We start from the raw sequence: 15708 nt of genomic DNA on the forward strand, positions 1-15708 counted from the left end.
TTACATATTTTATTAAATCAGTTGTTAGTTTTATAATGACAATTACAGCAATGCACGGTATAAACGGGTATTATATATAATGTACACATACAACTTAACAATTCAAAACTGAAAAAAGTAAATATTTTTAATTGCAAAACAAAAATTTCCACTGTGATGAATAACATTGCTGGTGTTTAATATCTATATTATTCAAACGTAACAGTATTAAATATACATGATATGTGCGTACAAACGCAAAAAAGATTCTGTTACTTCAGTAAAGCAAATGGATAAAATTGGAAATGACAACAGTCAATGATTAACAGTTTACACAGTATACCGTATTATTTCACCCATCTCGATAAAGTTTGTAACATAAGTTCTAAAATACCTTTTTTGAATACATGTATAAACTTAGAAACGAACAAAATGTTATATGACTGTTATTCAACAATGATGAACATAAATCATAAAATGTAGGTATTATAATAAAGTTGTGTTATACTGCACTGCAGCAACACAATGGAACTATTAATATGTTTCATCAAAATAAAAAAGCATACATAGATACATCCAGCATAATCAGAAATGAAATCGTTCATTTTAATTTCAGGCCTAATGTTGTAATAACTTTATAGGAGTGGTTCAGAGCCGTTCCAATCTACTCTGGCACTGTTCCAGAGGGTTCTGATGCAGAGTTCCAAAGGGGGGTCCTCGTCCGAACTGAGAACTCCAGAATCAGGGTACACAGTCAGCTTGTACAGCGACTCTTGATTTCCCAAACTGCAGAACATATCATACATAATTCCAAAAACTTAATATCATTTCACAATCATCACTAATGCACAATAACGGCAGATAAATTAGGGAATAACGATAAAATTAATGGGAGAAAAGATTAAAAGATACCTGTCATAATAATACAAGTCAGTTATCTGATGAGGAGAGCACCCGGACCTCTTACTAAAAAGGACAGAGTAGTGGGACTCACTACAAATAACCCAAATACCACTTGAGGGACGCTTCAGATAAGATCCAACCTGATGGTTTTACAAAACTTTGATTATTTCTGAAGGGGCTGTCATCTCAAAGAAAAACAAATTAAACTTCGTATCTTTAGTTGCAATTAGAAAATTGGTTACAGCACCCAGTTCAAATTATAGCAATATCCAAGAAGCGCTAACCAGTCTGGGGGCTGCACAATGAACTAAAAGATTAAGTAACCAGGTAACCAGGTAACCAGGTAACCAGGTAACCAGGTAACCAGATAACCAGGTAACCAGGTAACCAGGTAACCAGGTAACCAAGTAACCAGGTAACCAGGTAACCAGGTAACCAGGTAACCATATAACCAGGTAACCAGGTAACCAGGTAACCAGGTAACCAGGTAACCAGATAACCAGGTAACCAGGTAACCAGATAACCAGGTAACCAGGTAACCAGGTAACCAGGTAACCATATAACCAGGTAACCAGGTAACCATGTAACCAGGTAACCAGGTAACCAGGTAACCAGATAACCAGGTAACCAGGTAACCAGGTAACCATATAACCAGGTAACCAGGTAACCAGATAACCAGGTAACCAGATAACCAGGTAACCAGGTAACCAGGTAACCAGGTAACCAGATAACCAGGTAACCAGGTAACCAGATAACCAGGTAACCAGGTAACCAGGTAACCAGGTAACCAGGTAACCAGGTAACCATATAACCAGGTAACCAGGTAACCAGGTAACCAGGTAACCATATAACCAGGTAACCAGGTAACCAGGTAACCAGGTAACCAGGTAACCAGGTAACCGGGTAACCGGGTAACCAGGTAACCGGGTAACCAGGTAACCAGGTAACCAGGTATCCAGGTAACCAGATAACTAGGTAACCAGATAACCAGATAACCAGGTAACCAGGTAACCAGGTAACCAGGTAACCAGGTAACCGGGTAACCAGGTAACCAGGTAACCAGGGTAACCAGGTATCCAGGTAACCAGATAACTAGGTAACCAGGTAACCAGATAACCAGATAACCAGATAACCAGATAACCAGATATGAATGTTACGATTGCAGTTTATTTTTATATTATATTGTACTCAATAAACCGGTTTCAAAGCCCTTAAGGGTGGCCCACGAGTCTTTAAAACAAACATTGCATCCAACCATAATATTATTATGATCTGCATGCCATCGCGCCAACTCGCGTAGTAGCACTTTTGCAGGTACTGGGTAGGCTTCTTGGATAATGCTAAATTGTTATTGTGGGATAGACCAAAAATGATGAAAGTTATATACCTCAAATACTTTGTAATACTCGTACAATGTCAACAACCCAATATCCCTCGGTTCACGAATTCCTTTTAAGATTTTTCCATCCAAATCAATAACATCGTTAAAAACATTTTGAGCTGCAATTTGGGATTATAGTTATACTGATAATATATAACTAATTTACCAATTATTGCATTAATTCGTTTAGACTGTAGCTAGTTTAAAAGTAGTCTTACTTTTGCCAGTATAAAATTAAAGGTAGAAGATTTTAAGACAAACGTTAAAATCACCATTATCATTGTAAATAAAGAGCTAAATAATTTGTTAATGAGTTTTTTACTAAAGCCTTTAAAAAGGATCATATCAAGCGTTTTCTAGTACTATATAATATATACATATATATATACATATATGATACAAAGAAAACTCCATTTACGGACGTGAGGAGAGTTAGGACTCCTCCATGAAATTAAAACATTATAAACTGCCAAATCACCTGAGTAGCCCATCATGCACAGATTAACAAGCTCCTGGCTGCAGTACCCATGATTTGCCATTAGCGCAACACCTGGTTCATCCAAGTCAGCTTTTATGGCGTCCACACCTGCATATAGCTTCTTAAGTTACAACATAATATCATGGGTTCGTCTTTCTGGATAAAAATATGAAAATAGGAAATGGTCCTTTCTAGCCGTGTCCTGTATCCTTTATGATATTATTAAAACATCAGCTCAAACGAAAGCCAGGGAAAGATATTCAATTTGATTTTAAGTGGAATAATGGAGGAGCAAAGGAATACATACCACGGCTAAGAATAAGACTGTAGAGGAACAAGATGCACCCTTTACCCATTGGACTCTGGAACTGAGGCAAAAATTCTTGCACGCAATTTTCAGTAGCTGTGAGTGTAGAGCATCGTGAAAACTGCAATTTTTCGGTTATCCCGTCTTTTCTATACAAAATTGAAGACTGGAATTTGCTCCGACCTGAATCATAACAAACATAAGCATATTTCATTCCTCCATCATAGTTGGCCGCTTGCCAAAGGATCGAGGCCAAAACTTTTGTTAAAACTTGTTGTCTCTCAGCATTGCTTGGTGATAGGTTCCCATAGTAATGAGCCATCAAGTGTTTGATAACAAGTGCTTGAACAGCAGCCAAGATGCCACAAGGACCACCTTTATGCTGAACAAGTCCAAACTCTAATTCGAACTTATCATTGAAAGTAAAACTTTGCTGCTCCCACTCAGGATTAAAACTGACGCTAGTGGCATTACCAAACACAATTTCCCGAAGCTTGATAGCATCTGTCACAGTTAGATCTTCAAGTTTTGCAGTTGCCTTCGCTGGTTGTTTCACTCTTGATCGTAAAGATGTAAGGTCCAACTTTTGAAGTTCATCATCGATATCTTCTTCGATGTCAATAAATTCAAGGCTTTCGTTGGTTTTTGACATTTTTGTGTTGTTGTTCTCCATGTTAAATGTTGGTTCTGGCATTTTTGGCACCACTGCTTCGCTTCTTTCTTGTAGAGACTCAAACTCTGTGTAAGAATTTTTCTGCCTTGAAGGTGGTCGGGTGGCAACTGGAATTTCACGTGATTTTTGGCTATTTCCCACTACTTGAAGTGGTCCAGCTTCCTTAAGGGGAGTACTATTGGATTTTCCTATGTTTTTTAGATGACTGTTCCGCATCATTCTAGCTTTAGAAAATGAGTTGCTCATGGGTCTGTCGTTGAGAGATTGGTCTTTCATACACTGTTGATGCATTGCTCTGGCATCAGTCGGTTTCTTCTTATCATTATGGGGATCTGATTTAGTAAGTGAAAATGTTCCCTTTATAACCAGACCATCAGAGTTCATTTCTGCTGAATGCTGACGCTCCTCTATACAAATTTCAGGATTTCTCACACTTGCCTTTGCTATCAAATCAGCTACAATCATCTCAGCCATTGAAGGGTATGGTTTTTCTCTGTGTTTATTGGCTTTGATGAGCTTCAGTATATGGAGAACCTTTGCAAGCTCCAATCTGAAAAATATTATGTAAAGCTATTGCAAAGATAGGGCTTTTACTATTCTACTGGCAAGTGCGCTAACAGAATACTTGGGTTGTCATGGAAACAATCCTAATCCTGAACAATAGAATTCGGGTTACTTGTCACTTTGTCAAGTGACCAAAACAGGTTTTGCTCCTTAGATAAGCGTTTAACTCAAATACTAGGCAGTGCACAATGATGTAGGACAACAAAAGTTGAAGTCTGGTACAGTGGTTCCTTAAACAACTATCTAGAAATCTGATGTAGCAAATCTTTTATTTGACTCAGTTCCCAAATTATGAGGTCAACCATTTTCAAAATATTGCTCAACTAAAAACGTTGACCTCCCCTATGGCAATTGTAAATGTCATTAATGTTATAAGATCCATTCTTGCTAAATAAGGAAACAAAGTGTGTAAATGCTCTGATAATCTTTCAACAACCTGTACCTGTGTCAAAGCAAGGAACAACGATACTAATCATCACACTGTTTATGTTTATGTTTAATTAATTCCACTATAGACCCTAGGTGTGCTGTACATCAGATCCGCAGATTCATTGGAAGATAAAAATATCACTGCAGTTTGTGAGACTTAGCTAACTAGCAGCTCATCAGTAACCACTGCTGTTATAAAGGAATGTGGTTATTCACTCCAACGTAACTTTAGGACTTATGGGAGAGGTGGAGGCACTGCACTTATCTTCTAGACAAATTTAACATACTCTATGGAAAAGAGAAGAATTATATTCAACCACTTTGATTTGACAATGGGAACAGTATGATATATATATATAAACAAAAGCTCTAAGAAACAGATAGTAAACAAAGTAAACATTTCTGTCCCCTAATCTTTCTCAAACAAAAGTCATGCAATTTGCATACTTCTCCATTTAACTCTATTCTGAGCAATTAACGTTAAATAGTTCAAATCACACAAATTATTTAACGATAATTTTCGGACACTAAGGTCGTGTAGAATCAGTGAGAAAAGGTTTGACTGCGGTCTTCCACGCCGCCCTTGAAGCTGTAAGGTGTTGACAGCAAAAACAAGCGACGAATAGGCTGGGCCATCTGTAGGCCCACGCAGTACATGTCCGAGCATCCTCCACCGACTACGAGCCACTTTAGCTGACAATGGTTCGCTATTGCAGCGTTTATACAAGTTCTTGTTGGAGATGATGTGAGGGTATTTGTAATTCAAAATTGATCGCAGATGACGTCTGTGAGCAATATCTAGTATGATATGAATAAATTAATTCAAGCACTCGTTTATTAAGCACTTAAATCAACTTCATACCTGTTGGAGGGGCATTATTTAAAACATACCTGTTAGTTATAGAACAATTGGTTCTAGGGACTTCTTTGTCAAGAGCCTCCAATGTGGACCTGTAGTTGTTACGGTAGAGATATTCTCGGAATAAACTCGCAGTGACACTTTCAACCGTCTGGTTCATCATAAAATTACTGTATTGAAAGACATATCACAAACAAAACAGAAACAATTAGTCAGAATAAAACAAATATTCAGAATAAAACAAATATTAATATATTCAAATCTCTTTATTCAACAATATTAAATCATTATAGGGACCTAATTTGTGACTTGATCGTTATGTTAGGGCTATTCTCTTAGCTGATGCTGACAGGCACCGCATGGGGCAGAGACTTAGGACCATTACGCTGGAGGCTTACAATGACCCTTTTTGAACCCCATGGCAGTGCTAGTTTTATTATGGTACAAATTGTAAAGCAAAGTTATGAAAACGATCAGGTCACTCCTGTTTTACACTATCAACAGCTACTTAAAACAACCTAGATTGTACAACTCACTTTGAAGATTAAAATACGTTAAGTGATGAGTGATTGGGCTCATTAAACATTTTAGTAGCGGAGACATGCGGATCAGCTTCTTGAGGTTCTAATAGTTCATTCAGACAAGAAGTTTTACTTTTCAAATTCAGTCGTTCAAGCTGCCTGAGTTCAGGAAGTTAGCCAAAGGGGCCCAGGTATTCTGGTCACCTTTACACTGGGACGAGAGAATAACTTTTAATTTTTTACCTTCGATTTGAATACACCATGAGTCATTTCAAGGTCGTTCAGTGCCAACAACTGACGGAATGAATTCCAAAGGCAACTACATTGGTAAACGAAACTGTTTGAGGGCATGGTCGTTATAAGAAGAGTTTCTTTGCCGGGTCTTTTAGACAAACAGAAAAGTTCAAATAGTGCAATTGGTGTTTGATATTTAAAGACTTTAAAAAGTTCATTGCAGCAGTGATACGCATATAAATTATGCAATGTCATGAGTGATTGACGGGCAAAAATTTGGCTAGTCAGATTGAAATTTATCGTTTTCAGAAAATAGGGGAAATTAGATTCAGTTAAAAATCAATTAATCAAATACCTACCACGAAATAAATGAAGTATTTACTACAATAAGGATTAAGGATCATACTCAGCACTAAATAGTGAATATTATTTGGGTGTGCTTCTAATTTGATTTGAGATATTTAAATGAGTTTAAAAATTATAAGCTGCTAAATTTGTTTCACTATATCGTATTAATATAAAAATATTGTTTACTGTACTACAATTTATCTTTTTCATTTAACCCTTTTGTTTGTCTCGATCACGTGATATGACCATATATTATAAGGAAGTTCTTCTAATTTCTCGTTTGGGTTAGGGTTTCAGCATTTACTGGGCCGCGCTCAGCCTGTCATTCCGCCAAATCTATATTATTAATATATGTTAATGAACATAATAGCCTGGGGTCCTCAGGTAATTTCAGCATATGCCTTCGGTGGTCGCGCGCTACTGCAAGCGAGAGGGCTCTGGTTAGAGCAACCTTTTCATACGTTGTATGACTCGCCGCGCACGAGTGCGCGCCTTAAAATTATTATCTGGTGGCTAGTGCATAAAATAGAAATAGTAATTAATAATAGTGTTAGGAAATAAAAAATCGCAATATAAAGGTCTTCATTTACTATCATACGTCACAGGGGGGCTGAAACCAGGTTTTCGATCAAATGCTGCCATTTGTAGTCAAACGTCGCCAACAGTTGCTTTCGTCCAATGAAATCGCTGCATTTTGCAAGTCAGTATGCATAATTGAATTACATATATTCATATGCGGAGCTTGGCTAACATAATGCAGCGATTTTATTGGACAAGAGCAACTTTTGGCGACGTTTGACTACACATGGCAGCGTTTGATCGAAAACCTGGTTTCAGCTCCCCCTGTGGTACGTTTTAATGTAAGCGCACGCGTGATCTTTGTGAAATTTTGTGTTGTAGGGAGTCCAATCCTACCTCTGGACTACTCAGCCGCGCAGTTTTAACACATAGTTAATTGTAAACGTTACAAAGCACATCGTGCGCATCCCACTATAGGTAATCTATTATGATTTGCCTCGGTTTGGGGATCCAGGACCCTTTGCAATTTGACTGCGATATGATACTGCGCGGCTGAGATCGTACACGTGTGGACTGGTGTCCTGTTTCACCCATGTTATAAGTTTTTGTTTTTGTTTGCTGTCGCCTGTAAAGTGTTACACATTACATTTACAAGGCCCTGTGTGTAATGTAATCGGTAGTTTGGAGGGATCAGCTTGAGCCGGCTCCCAAGCCCCCTCCCCCCAAGTCCATCGATTGGACCCCAACAAAACTGCCAGCCAGCTCCCACGAGCCGCCTCTGGTAGACACCATGGGAACTTGAGACCAGTCCTCCATTTGTAACTGCTTCTTAATAGATTTCTGCCATACGAATTCTATGAATTGTCTGATAAAGACCTTGGTGTAATGGCAGGCTTTCCTAGAAAGCTCGAACAATTTCGAGGCATCATTCTGTTCAATTATTATTGAATCACTTGGCAGGACAGAGTCAGCATACACTTTCGCCTTCACTTTAGAAATTTCAGCACATCCTGCATCTGGCCCAGAATTTTTGTTTTTCCGGATTCTATCAATTATAAAATGTTTATTTTTATCTTATATAACGTACAATATGAATGACATATGCTATAGTGACGTAACATATATAGTGCAAAGAATTAGTAACTTGCGAGATCTGATTTAGTGATAATCGACGTTAACATTTTGCAGTTTACAGTTGCACAATGTTGACGTCGATTGTTACTAACATTTATCTGAATTTAATACAAGTACATGTCACATATAAATTGGGTAGCTGAATGAAACTCGTGCCTCAAAATTTTCCGTTATTAGCATTGCAGTGTCCACGCCCTGTACTGCGTTAACGACCGAAATTTTCCCAATATGCAATTATTATTTTGCTTCTAAAATTCTCTGATAATTAATAATATATCGTGACATGTAATTGTAAGATAACAAACCTCGCGCGCGCGGCGCTTACATCTGCACCTGAGAATCTCTCAGCAATGTGTGGCTGTCTGCGCGGCGGGCTGTGTATTGTGTAGGATACAAGGATACAAGGATACAAGGATACAAAAGTGATAATTACTTTATTGAGTACACAATAGTTGTAATTCTGAAATAATTTAAGTTACACAATTCTAATTATTTACAAGTGTGTAGGGATAATTTAGAAATGTTATATAATGCTAGTTTTAGAAAAATAGATATAAATCGAGTTTGTATGGTTCAATCTTATTTTAAGGTCCTATAGCATTAAGCACTTGCCAGTATTTGAGTGGAAATCTGGGCTCTTATAGTAGGCTGTATAATTTTTGTTCACAGAGAGAATTGAATGGATTGCTCTTGCTGTGGCAGTGAGTGTGGTAGGATCTAGAGTTTTGTTGGAGAGCAAACCGACTAGGTCAGTAATGTTTAGGGGATGGAAATTGAATTTTTCCCTAACTGAGGAGTAGAGCAAACAGTCAATCAATACGTGACTTTCGTCCTCAATAGGCTTGAGCCCTTTGCTGAAAAAGCAGTAGGTGCACCAACGTTCTTCTCTTGGTACAAGGGGGGTTTCGTATCTGCCCCTTTCGATGTAGAGGTTGTGGCAGCTGATACGAAACCTTGTCAGACTTTTTCGAACATCCGGTATTTTGATAATTCGTAGGTATGCCTCTGGTTCGAAATCATGTTTAATTAAGTTATAGAATTCTAGTTTTGGCGAGGAGGCCTTGGCAGCTTTCCAGGTATTCACGAATTCTTCCCTCATGTTATGACTGATTTGGGTGGAGAGCTTAGATTTTGAGGAAGATGAGGGGGTGAAGTTGTATTTGGTGAGAAGCTTTGAGATGTTGGTATACCAAGGAAGTCCCAACATGATTTGTTCGTGAAATGCAGCACAGAGTAGTTCGTTTTCAGTGTTTTCAAGGCGACTATAGTAATCTATTGCAAGTTTGCAGGCTTCAAAGAATAGAGGGTGGCGCCTGCTTTCGCCCCAGCAACCTATATTTGATGCTTTTGAATGTACAGACAAAGACCACTTGGTAAACTTTAGGTGGAATTTTTCATAGTGGTCCTGTGCAATGTACTTCAAGGTATGCTGGGGGTTGGCTTTGTCATCTATTTTTGAAAGGTATCTCATGGTTTTAGAGTGGGGGCATAGGACTTGACAGTGTGTATATAGCTGAATTTAAATTTAGATTTATTTGTAAATGTATAAAAATATTAAATATGTATTGATCGTTTTGTGGTAAATAAAAATTTTGTTTTACTAAAAAAAATTTTGTTTTACTATCTCACTGCATATGAAGTCATGGTGTACATCGCGTCGATATGTATACTACTGAATACCATCAGGTAGTGCTTCACCGATATTATTCTATTACTAACTCGGAGTGGGGGTATTCCCAGGATGACCTGTAGTATGGCATTTTGAACATTGAAAACTGCTCTCACAGCAGATTTTACAACCTTGTACCAAAGTTTGTTCAGTTCAAGCATGTTGGCATTAGTTTGCCAGATAAACGAGCCATAGAAGAGGGAGGAAAACATCACAGTCTTGGCCAACCTCACTAGGACTTTTTGGTTCATCCCCCAATTACGGTTTGTATACCTGCTCAGACAAACCCAGCAGTAGATTAGCTTGTTGTATACATCCTGGCTGTGCTGCTTGAAGCTCAACTTACTGTCAAGTGTTATACCAAAAACTTAAACGTGCGCTATTAGCCAATCAGCATAACCACGCCCTGCTTGATTGGACCGTAAAAGATTTTACCTGCACAAATATTATTTTCCAAACATTATAACTGGATGTTCAAACACATCTCGATTAAATTCCCCTAGGCTACTGTTTTCCAAGTCTTGTCCTGTGAGTAAAGAATGTGTGAGAAAGTATTACGTAATAAAATAAATGTATATTTTTTGAATTTTCTAAATCTAATCTGAGAATGAAGTATAAAGAAATTTTTAATTTGCTGTATAGTTTAAGATATTTATAGCTTATTATAACCATTGATACAAAGGCCATAATCTTTGGCCAGCTCTTTAATATCCACCTTGAAGCTACATTTTATATCCTTGAACTACACAATATAAACTAAAGCATGTTTTAGTGTAGGCTTTTTGTCACAACAAGACTGCAACCTATAGTAACAACTATAAACAGAACCCCTAATGTTTACTAAAAAATTTCTTCTAGTCCTAAAATGAGCCTTGTCTCTAAAAACCTAACTGAACTAGCGTTTCGGTGTGTGCAAAAGCTTTCAGGCACGCGCATTCCTTGCCCCGTTAGTTACCTGTCCTTCCAAAACCAAACTAGCAGTCAAGGACAAAAAGTCATACACCAAATGGGCATTATATTTTATGAATTGTTTTACATCTTTTTATTCTGTAAAATGTGCTTAAATTAAATTTCTTGTTTCATTGAAATTTCTTGTTTCATTGACTTTGCTGCTTTCGTGAGATAGATGGTGTTTCCACATAGATCAAAGGATTTGGGAACAGCCGAAGTATATTGGCATTGGAAACATATAACTTCTGTTTTTTTCACGTTTCTGAAATAGGCGAGTGCTTTTGGTTCCATGGAAAAATATTGGTCCTGGTTCCTAGCCAAAATGAAAAATTATGTCCAGTCTAAGGTCAGCGCTTATGTGTAATTGTTTTGCAGAGCGATTTTCAATCGTGCGGTCCTGAAAATCGAGTTAAAAATCTATCTTCTCCTACATCCTACATCCTACACTTTTTGAGCGATCACCTTGAAAATTTCAGGATATGTTCTAGTAGGGACTATTTAAAACGATTGTCGGGCCAAACGTTTGGGATAGGCCTTTAACATTTTTTATTCGATTTTGAAAATCTTGGACCTCGTTTTTTGACGATTTTTTAAAAAGCCTGGAGTTGGCCATTTCACTCACATTTAAAGACCTAACCCTTTACTTCAACCCTGACTTTAACCCTAACTCAATTCATATCTCAAGCGTCTGCCTAACGAAAAATTGTACCAAATTCCTTATAATATAGCCATGTCACTTACCCAGGCTATTATGTTCATAAACCGAATAAAGATTCGGAATGACAGGCTGAGCGCCACCCAGTAACCATGTCACGTGCATAATCGGAACAGTTTTTTACCGATGACTTGTCAGGGGAAGGGAAAATATCGACCTTCCACTGCACTGTGAAGTGATCTAGCACGCTTGTTTATTAAAGATATGGCCTCTCTGATAAAAATCGTAACTATAACTCATTAAAATTAACTTATTTTGATATGGATAAAAATGAAAATATTATTGAACAGAGATGAAAACTTATAAATTACTTCAGTGATGACGTCATGATAGATGATAATGTTACTGACAATTTCTAGGCCCATGCGTTTATATACTGTAAAGAACTTTATTGTATGCAATTATCGGTAACTAAGTGGGTTACAAAATGATCAATCAAGACTTTTTGTTGTCTATGCAAAGTTATCATTTTAAAAATCTAATAGATCTAATTGCATCGAATTCTGAATTCAGAGGAAGTTGATAAGAACTGCCAGGATAGGAGCAAGTAGAGTAGCAACTCTGATGGCACCACTTGCTTTGTTACAACTATCCTTTGCACATGATTCGCAGGCGGTATCTTTGGTGGTACAGTTTCCACATCCAGTTTTGAGGGTATAGGTTGTCATGGTGGCATCGCTCTTGGGCCTGAAATTAATCTTGTGTTATTTTTCAAAAGCTTTTCTAATTTTGTAGAAAATTTATAGAAATTTTCAAAGGAACAATGAAACAAGAAATGTTTCAATGAAGCAATAAATCTAATTTTTAGCTCATTTTACAGAATCAACAAATTCATAACAGTTGAACAATAAAATATAATGTCGACAAAAGATAGGTGAAAAATGTGGACAGTTCCTCCCATCTATTTACCATATTTTGTTGCTATGATTTTAGCTTTCATTTTAGACTTCACGTCTCCCGAAATAAAACTGCGAACAAAGTAACCTTGATAAAGTCCAATGCGTGACGAAAATTTGGTTTTACAGTTTACTTAGTTCCTTGCTTCACTTTGTTCGCAGTTTTATTTCGGGAGACGTGAAGTCTAAAATGAAAGCTAAATTTGTCTCAAACTCACGCTCAGCCTTAAGATCTATTTGCTATGATTTTGACAAGTACCACTTACATATTGCAAGCAATTGCTGTTTTTTCCAATCGTTTACATGCAGATGCAGCTGTAGACATAGCAAAGGCTTTGCTTGTGGCGTTGTATGTGTAGGTGTAACATTTGAAGTCTGCTCCGGCCGTTTTAGGTGTGTTGCATCCAGCATCAGCTGTACCAGTGCACTCTTCACAAGTCGAATCCTTGGTTTCACCGGCACATGCTCCACATGCATACTTTACTCCTGTTGCCAATCCGGTGAACTCAGTGAATTTTGGCCTGGGAATGTGAATATTGAGTTAACTATTTAAGGGGCCGGGGGTCTTCATCAAAATTCTCTCGAAATTGACTTTATAGTTGTTTCTGATAGAAGGGATATCTATCAGATACTTTTGGTCTAATGGAAAAATATTGTTTCTAGCCAAAATTATTGTCAGTCAAAAGTCAGCGCTTATATGTGTAATTGTAGTGAGCGATTTTCAGAATTTTGAGATCTAAGGCCTTTTTTATTCGATTTTGAAAATCATGGACCTCGTTTTTTGACGATTTTTTGAGGCCTAAGATTTTCAAAATCAAATAAAGAATGTTTAAAGGCCTATCTCAAAATTCTGTCGAGTAAGCATCAGAATTCAGAATAGAAGTTTTAAATGTATTTCTAAATGTTACATAATATAAATTATAATTACAAACATGATACTAAACACCGCCCCAAACTTCGTTTTGAAAGTCAACAAAACAAACTGATGCCGACGAAACACAAAATGTGCGCAGACTTCTTCAGGATCTGCACAGAATAAAATAAAAATGCAATGGTCACATGTGCCATTCTTCACAATCTACTGCAAGCGTTTGTGGTGTAGCCAAGAATCGACCAGTGCCGCTTTTTTGGCCGGGACCAGGACTGGAAAAAAGTGCCGGGACCGGGATTAAGCGGGGACCGGGAATAAGACCGGTTCCTGATCTCCAAGTCTACGAGAGAGGTGGGCTTGACAGATCACTAAGACACTAAAACCTGGTATCCGTTACTGATTACAAGCACAGCTCACCCAACAAACCAGCACGTAACTCTGACAGTGTTTTGTTGAGTAATTGGTAAAGAATTTTGCTTCAAATTTCAGTTTTTCAAAAAATCGTTCATTTGTGCAAAAATTTTTTCGATAATTTAACAAAATTAGCAAAACAAAATTTAAAAATTTAGACTAAAATCCTAGTTCGGTCCCATTAGCAGGGACCTGGATTCCTGGTCCGGCCGATTTTTGACCGGAATCGGGATTAAGCCGGGATCCCGGTCGAACCTTGGGTGTAGCCACGTCAAAATAATTGTTAACATTAATTTGATGTTACATACTGTGAACAAAGTTTGTCGTCAGCGCTTGCACAGGCAGTAGCTTCCTTAGCGTCTCCTTGCACACATTTGATTGTGGCATCTGAAACGATTTTGGGTAAGTTAATGCAATGAGTAAGTCAACAACATTCTGCACAATATTTATTTTTATTAATGGACACTGGACAGAACTGTAACTTGGCTAAATTGTATTTTCAATACAATTAAAATCATACACTAATATCTTCATGGTATAAATAAAATAATGATAGTCTTACTTGCGCTGTATATGCAGATGGCTAAAACAATCAGATACTTCATGATTATTCAGAAGGAGATAAAGGCTAGCTACCCAGGATAATTGTACGTTAAAGTTGTATGATTTGAAATATGTATACAAATGAATGATCATTGACAAATCGATTGATGGTTGCTTTCAAGGTAAACTTCCAAAGTCCAAACTATAGCCTCTTCTCCTAGGTTAGGGTCGCCTCACCGTTGGGGTGAACTTCCTTTAAGTTAATGATGACTTCCCTCTCAAAAAATCAAAATTTCCCTCTCTCTCTCCCTCAAACCTTCAATGTCAGTTATCAAAACAAAAATAAACAAAAATCTGAACAAATGGTGCAAAAAGTAATGTGGACTGTGAAACCATGAATATGAGCATTAATCAGTCATTTCCACTGTGATTCCCGAAAAAATCGTACTTAATCATTACAAATATAGATAAAAGCAAGTACCTTACGAGACCTAAAAATAATTTGGGGAAAATAATGACGGTGACCTACATTGTTTAGTCCGAAAATGTGATTTTTGTTAGAAAAACTACTCCTACTCAGAAAAGCAAGTATGTATTTATTCCCTACTTTTTATTACCCTCTAGCCTGAACAAGTAAGCTGTAGAATGTAGATATGGGTAATAACAAGCCTGAAAAACTTGTTTCAAATCATGGTCACGTTTATAAGCCGTTTTGTAAATTGTTACTTCGATCAAATGATATAAAACTAAAATATATACCTTTTTCCAAACATTTTCGGGGAAAGGGAAAAGGTACGGTAAGTCAGCGTTAACAGTAATTAACAGTAAAGTTTTACTGTACATAGGGTTATCTTCTTTTGATACAGTACTGACACTGTATCATTAATTGAAGACAAAGCTTTTAAATTAAGTTTAAATCTCTAGAGTGATAATTCAGACGACATCGATTACAACCTTAAACGTTCAAATAACTCGACTTCTAATGTTAACTCAGCAGTGAAATCCAATAAAAGTCTCCCCTTATAATGAAAGTGAAAGTGAATGTGCAATCCTTACTCCTTATAAAATATATTTGTTATGAGTGACGTGTTAACAAGGGTTTCTATTTCAGTACTTCAGGGCCAAAAATTATGATGTTATAAAACTCATTGTATGTTTCAGAAATATAATATACACTTGTAAATGCTGTTAATAATTTGCGAATTATAAATTGACCACATATTATTATAATCAGAAAATTATACCATTTTTATTTTAAAGTAAATTGTTAATAAAGAGATTGAAGGAATTGAAGTTGTTAATTCAGTAAATGAGTAGATTCAA

The 15708-nt window shown here is 37.0% G+C and overlaps 3 protein-coding genes across 4 annotated transcripts in view; all 3 read right to left on the bottom strand.

The window, feature by feature from the left end:
• The window catches only part of LOC134815899 (cilia- and flagella-associated protein 53-like), an 889273-nt gene that overhangs the window by 271471 nt on the left and 602094 nt on the right, over positions 1–15708 (bottom strand). The window lies entirely within an intron of this gene.
• The window catches only part of LOC134815896 (probable ubiquitin carboxyl-terminal hydrolase MINDY-4), a 623521-nt gene continuing 607823 nt past the window's right edge, over positions 11–15708 (bottom strand). Inside the window, exons 1-7 of one of the 2 annotated variants that reach the window (XM_063824496.1) lie at positions 6338–6485; positions 5606–5743; positions 3049–4271; positions 2742–2849; positions 2270–2382; positions 892–1022; positions 11–765 (exon numbers count right to left, since the gene is read on the bottom strand). In XM_063824496.1, coding sequence (XP_063680566.1) covers positions 615–765; positions 892–1022; positions 2270–2382; positions 2742–2849; positions 3049–4271; positions 5606–5743; positions 6338–6357 — 1884 coding nt within the window. In that variant the 5' untranslated portion in view covers positions 6358–6485 and the 3' untranslated portion in view covers positions 11–614. Of the gene's footprint in view, positions 766–891; positions 1023–2269; positions 2383–2741; positions 2850–3048; positions 4272–5605; positions 5744–6337; positions 6486–15708 lie in introns of those variants that run through there. The other variant, XM_063824497.1, reaches the window with a different exon arrangement.
• On the bottom strand, positions 10589–15315 carry LOC134815909 (uncharacterized). The gene is made up of 4 exons (XM_063824513.1): positions 14405–15315; positions 14151–14229; positions 12827–13081; positions 10589–12351 (listed from the first exon to the last, which is right to left on the bottom strand). The coding sequence occupies exons 1-4, from the start codon at positions 14445–14447 to the stop codon at positions 12174–12176; spliced, it is 555 nt and encodes a 184-aa protein (XP_063680583.1). The 5' UTR covers positions 14448–15315; the 3' UTR covers positions 10589–12173.

Source organism: Bolinopsis microptera, chromosome 5 (genome assembly GCF_026151205.1).
Source record: "Bolinopsis microptera isolate Bmic1 chromosome 5, MBARI_Bmic_1.0, whole genome shotgun sequence".
In the NCBI taxonomy this organism is placed as follows: Eukaryota; Metazoa; Ctenophora; class Tentaculata; order Lobata; family Bolinopsidae; genus Bolinopsis; species Bolinopsis microptera.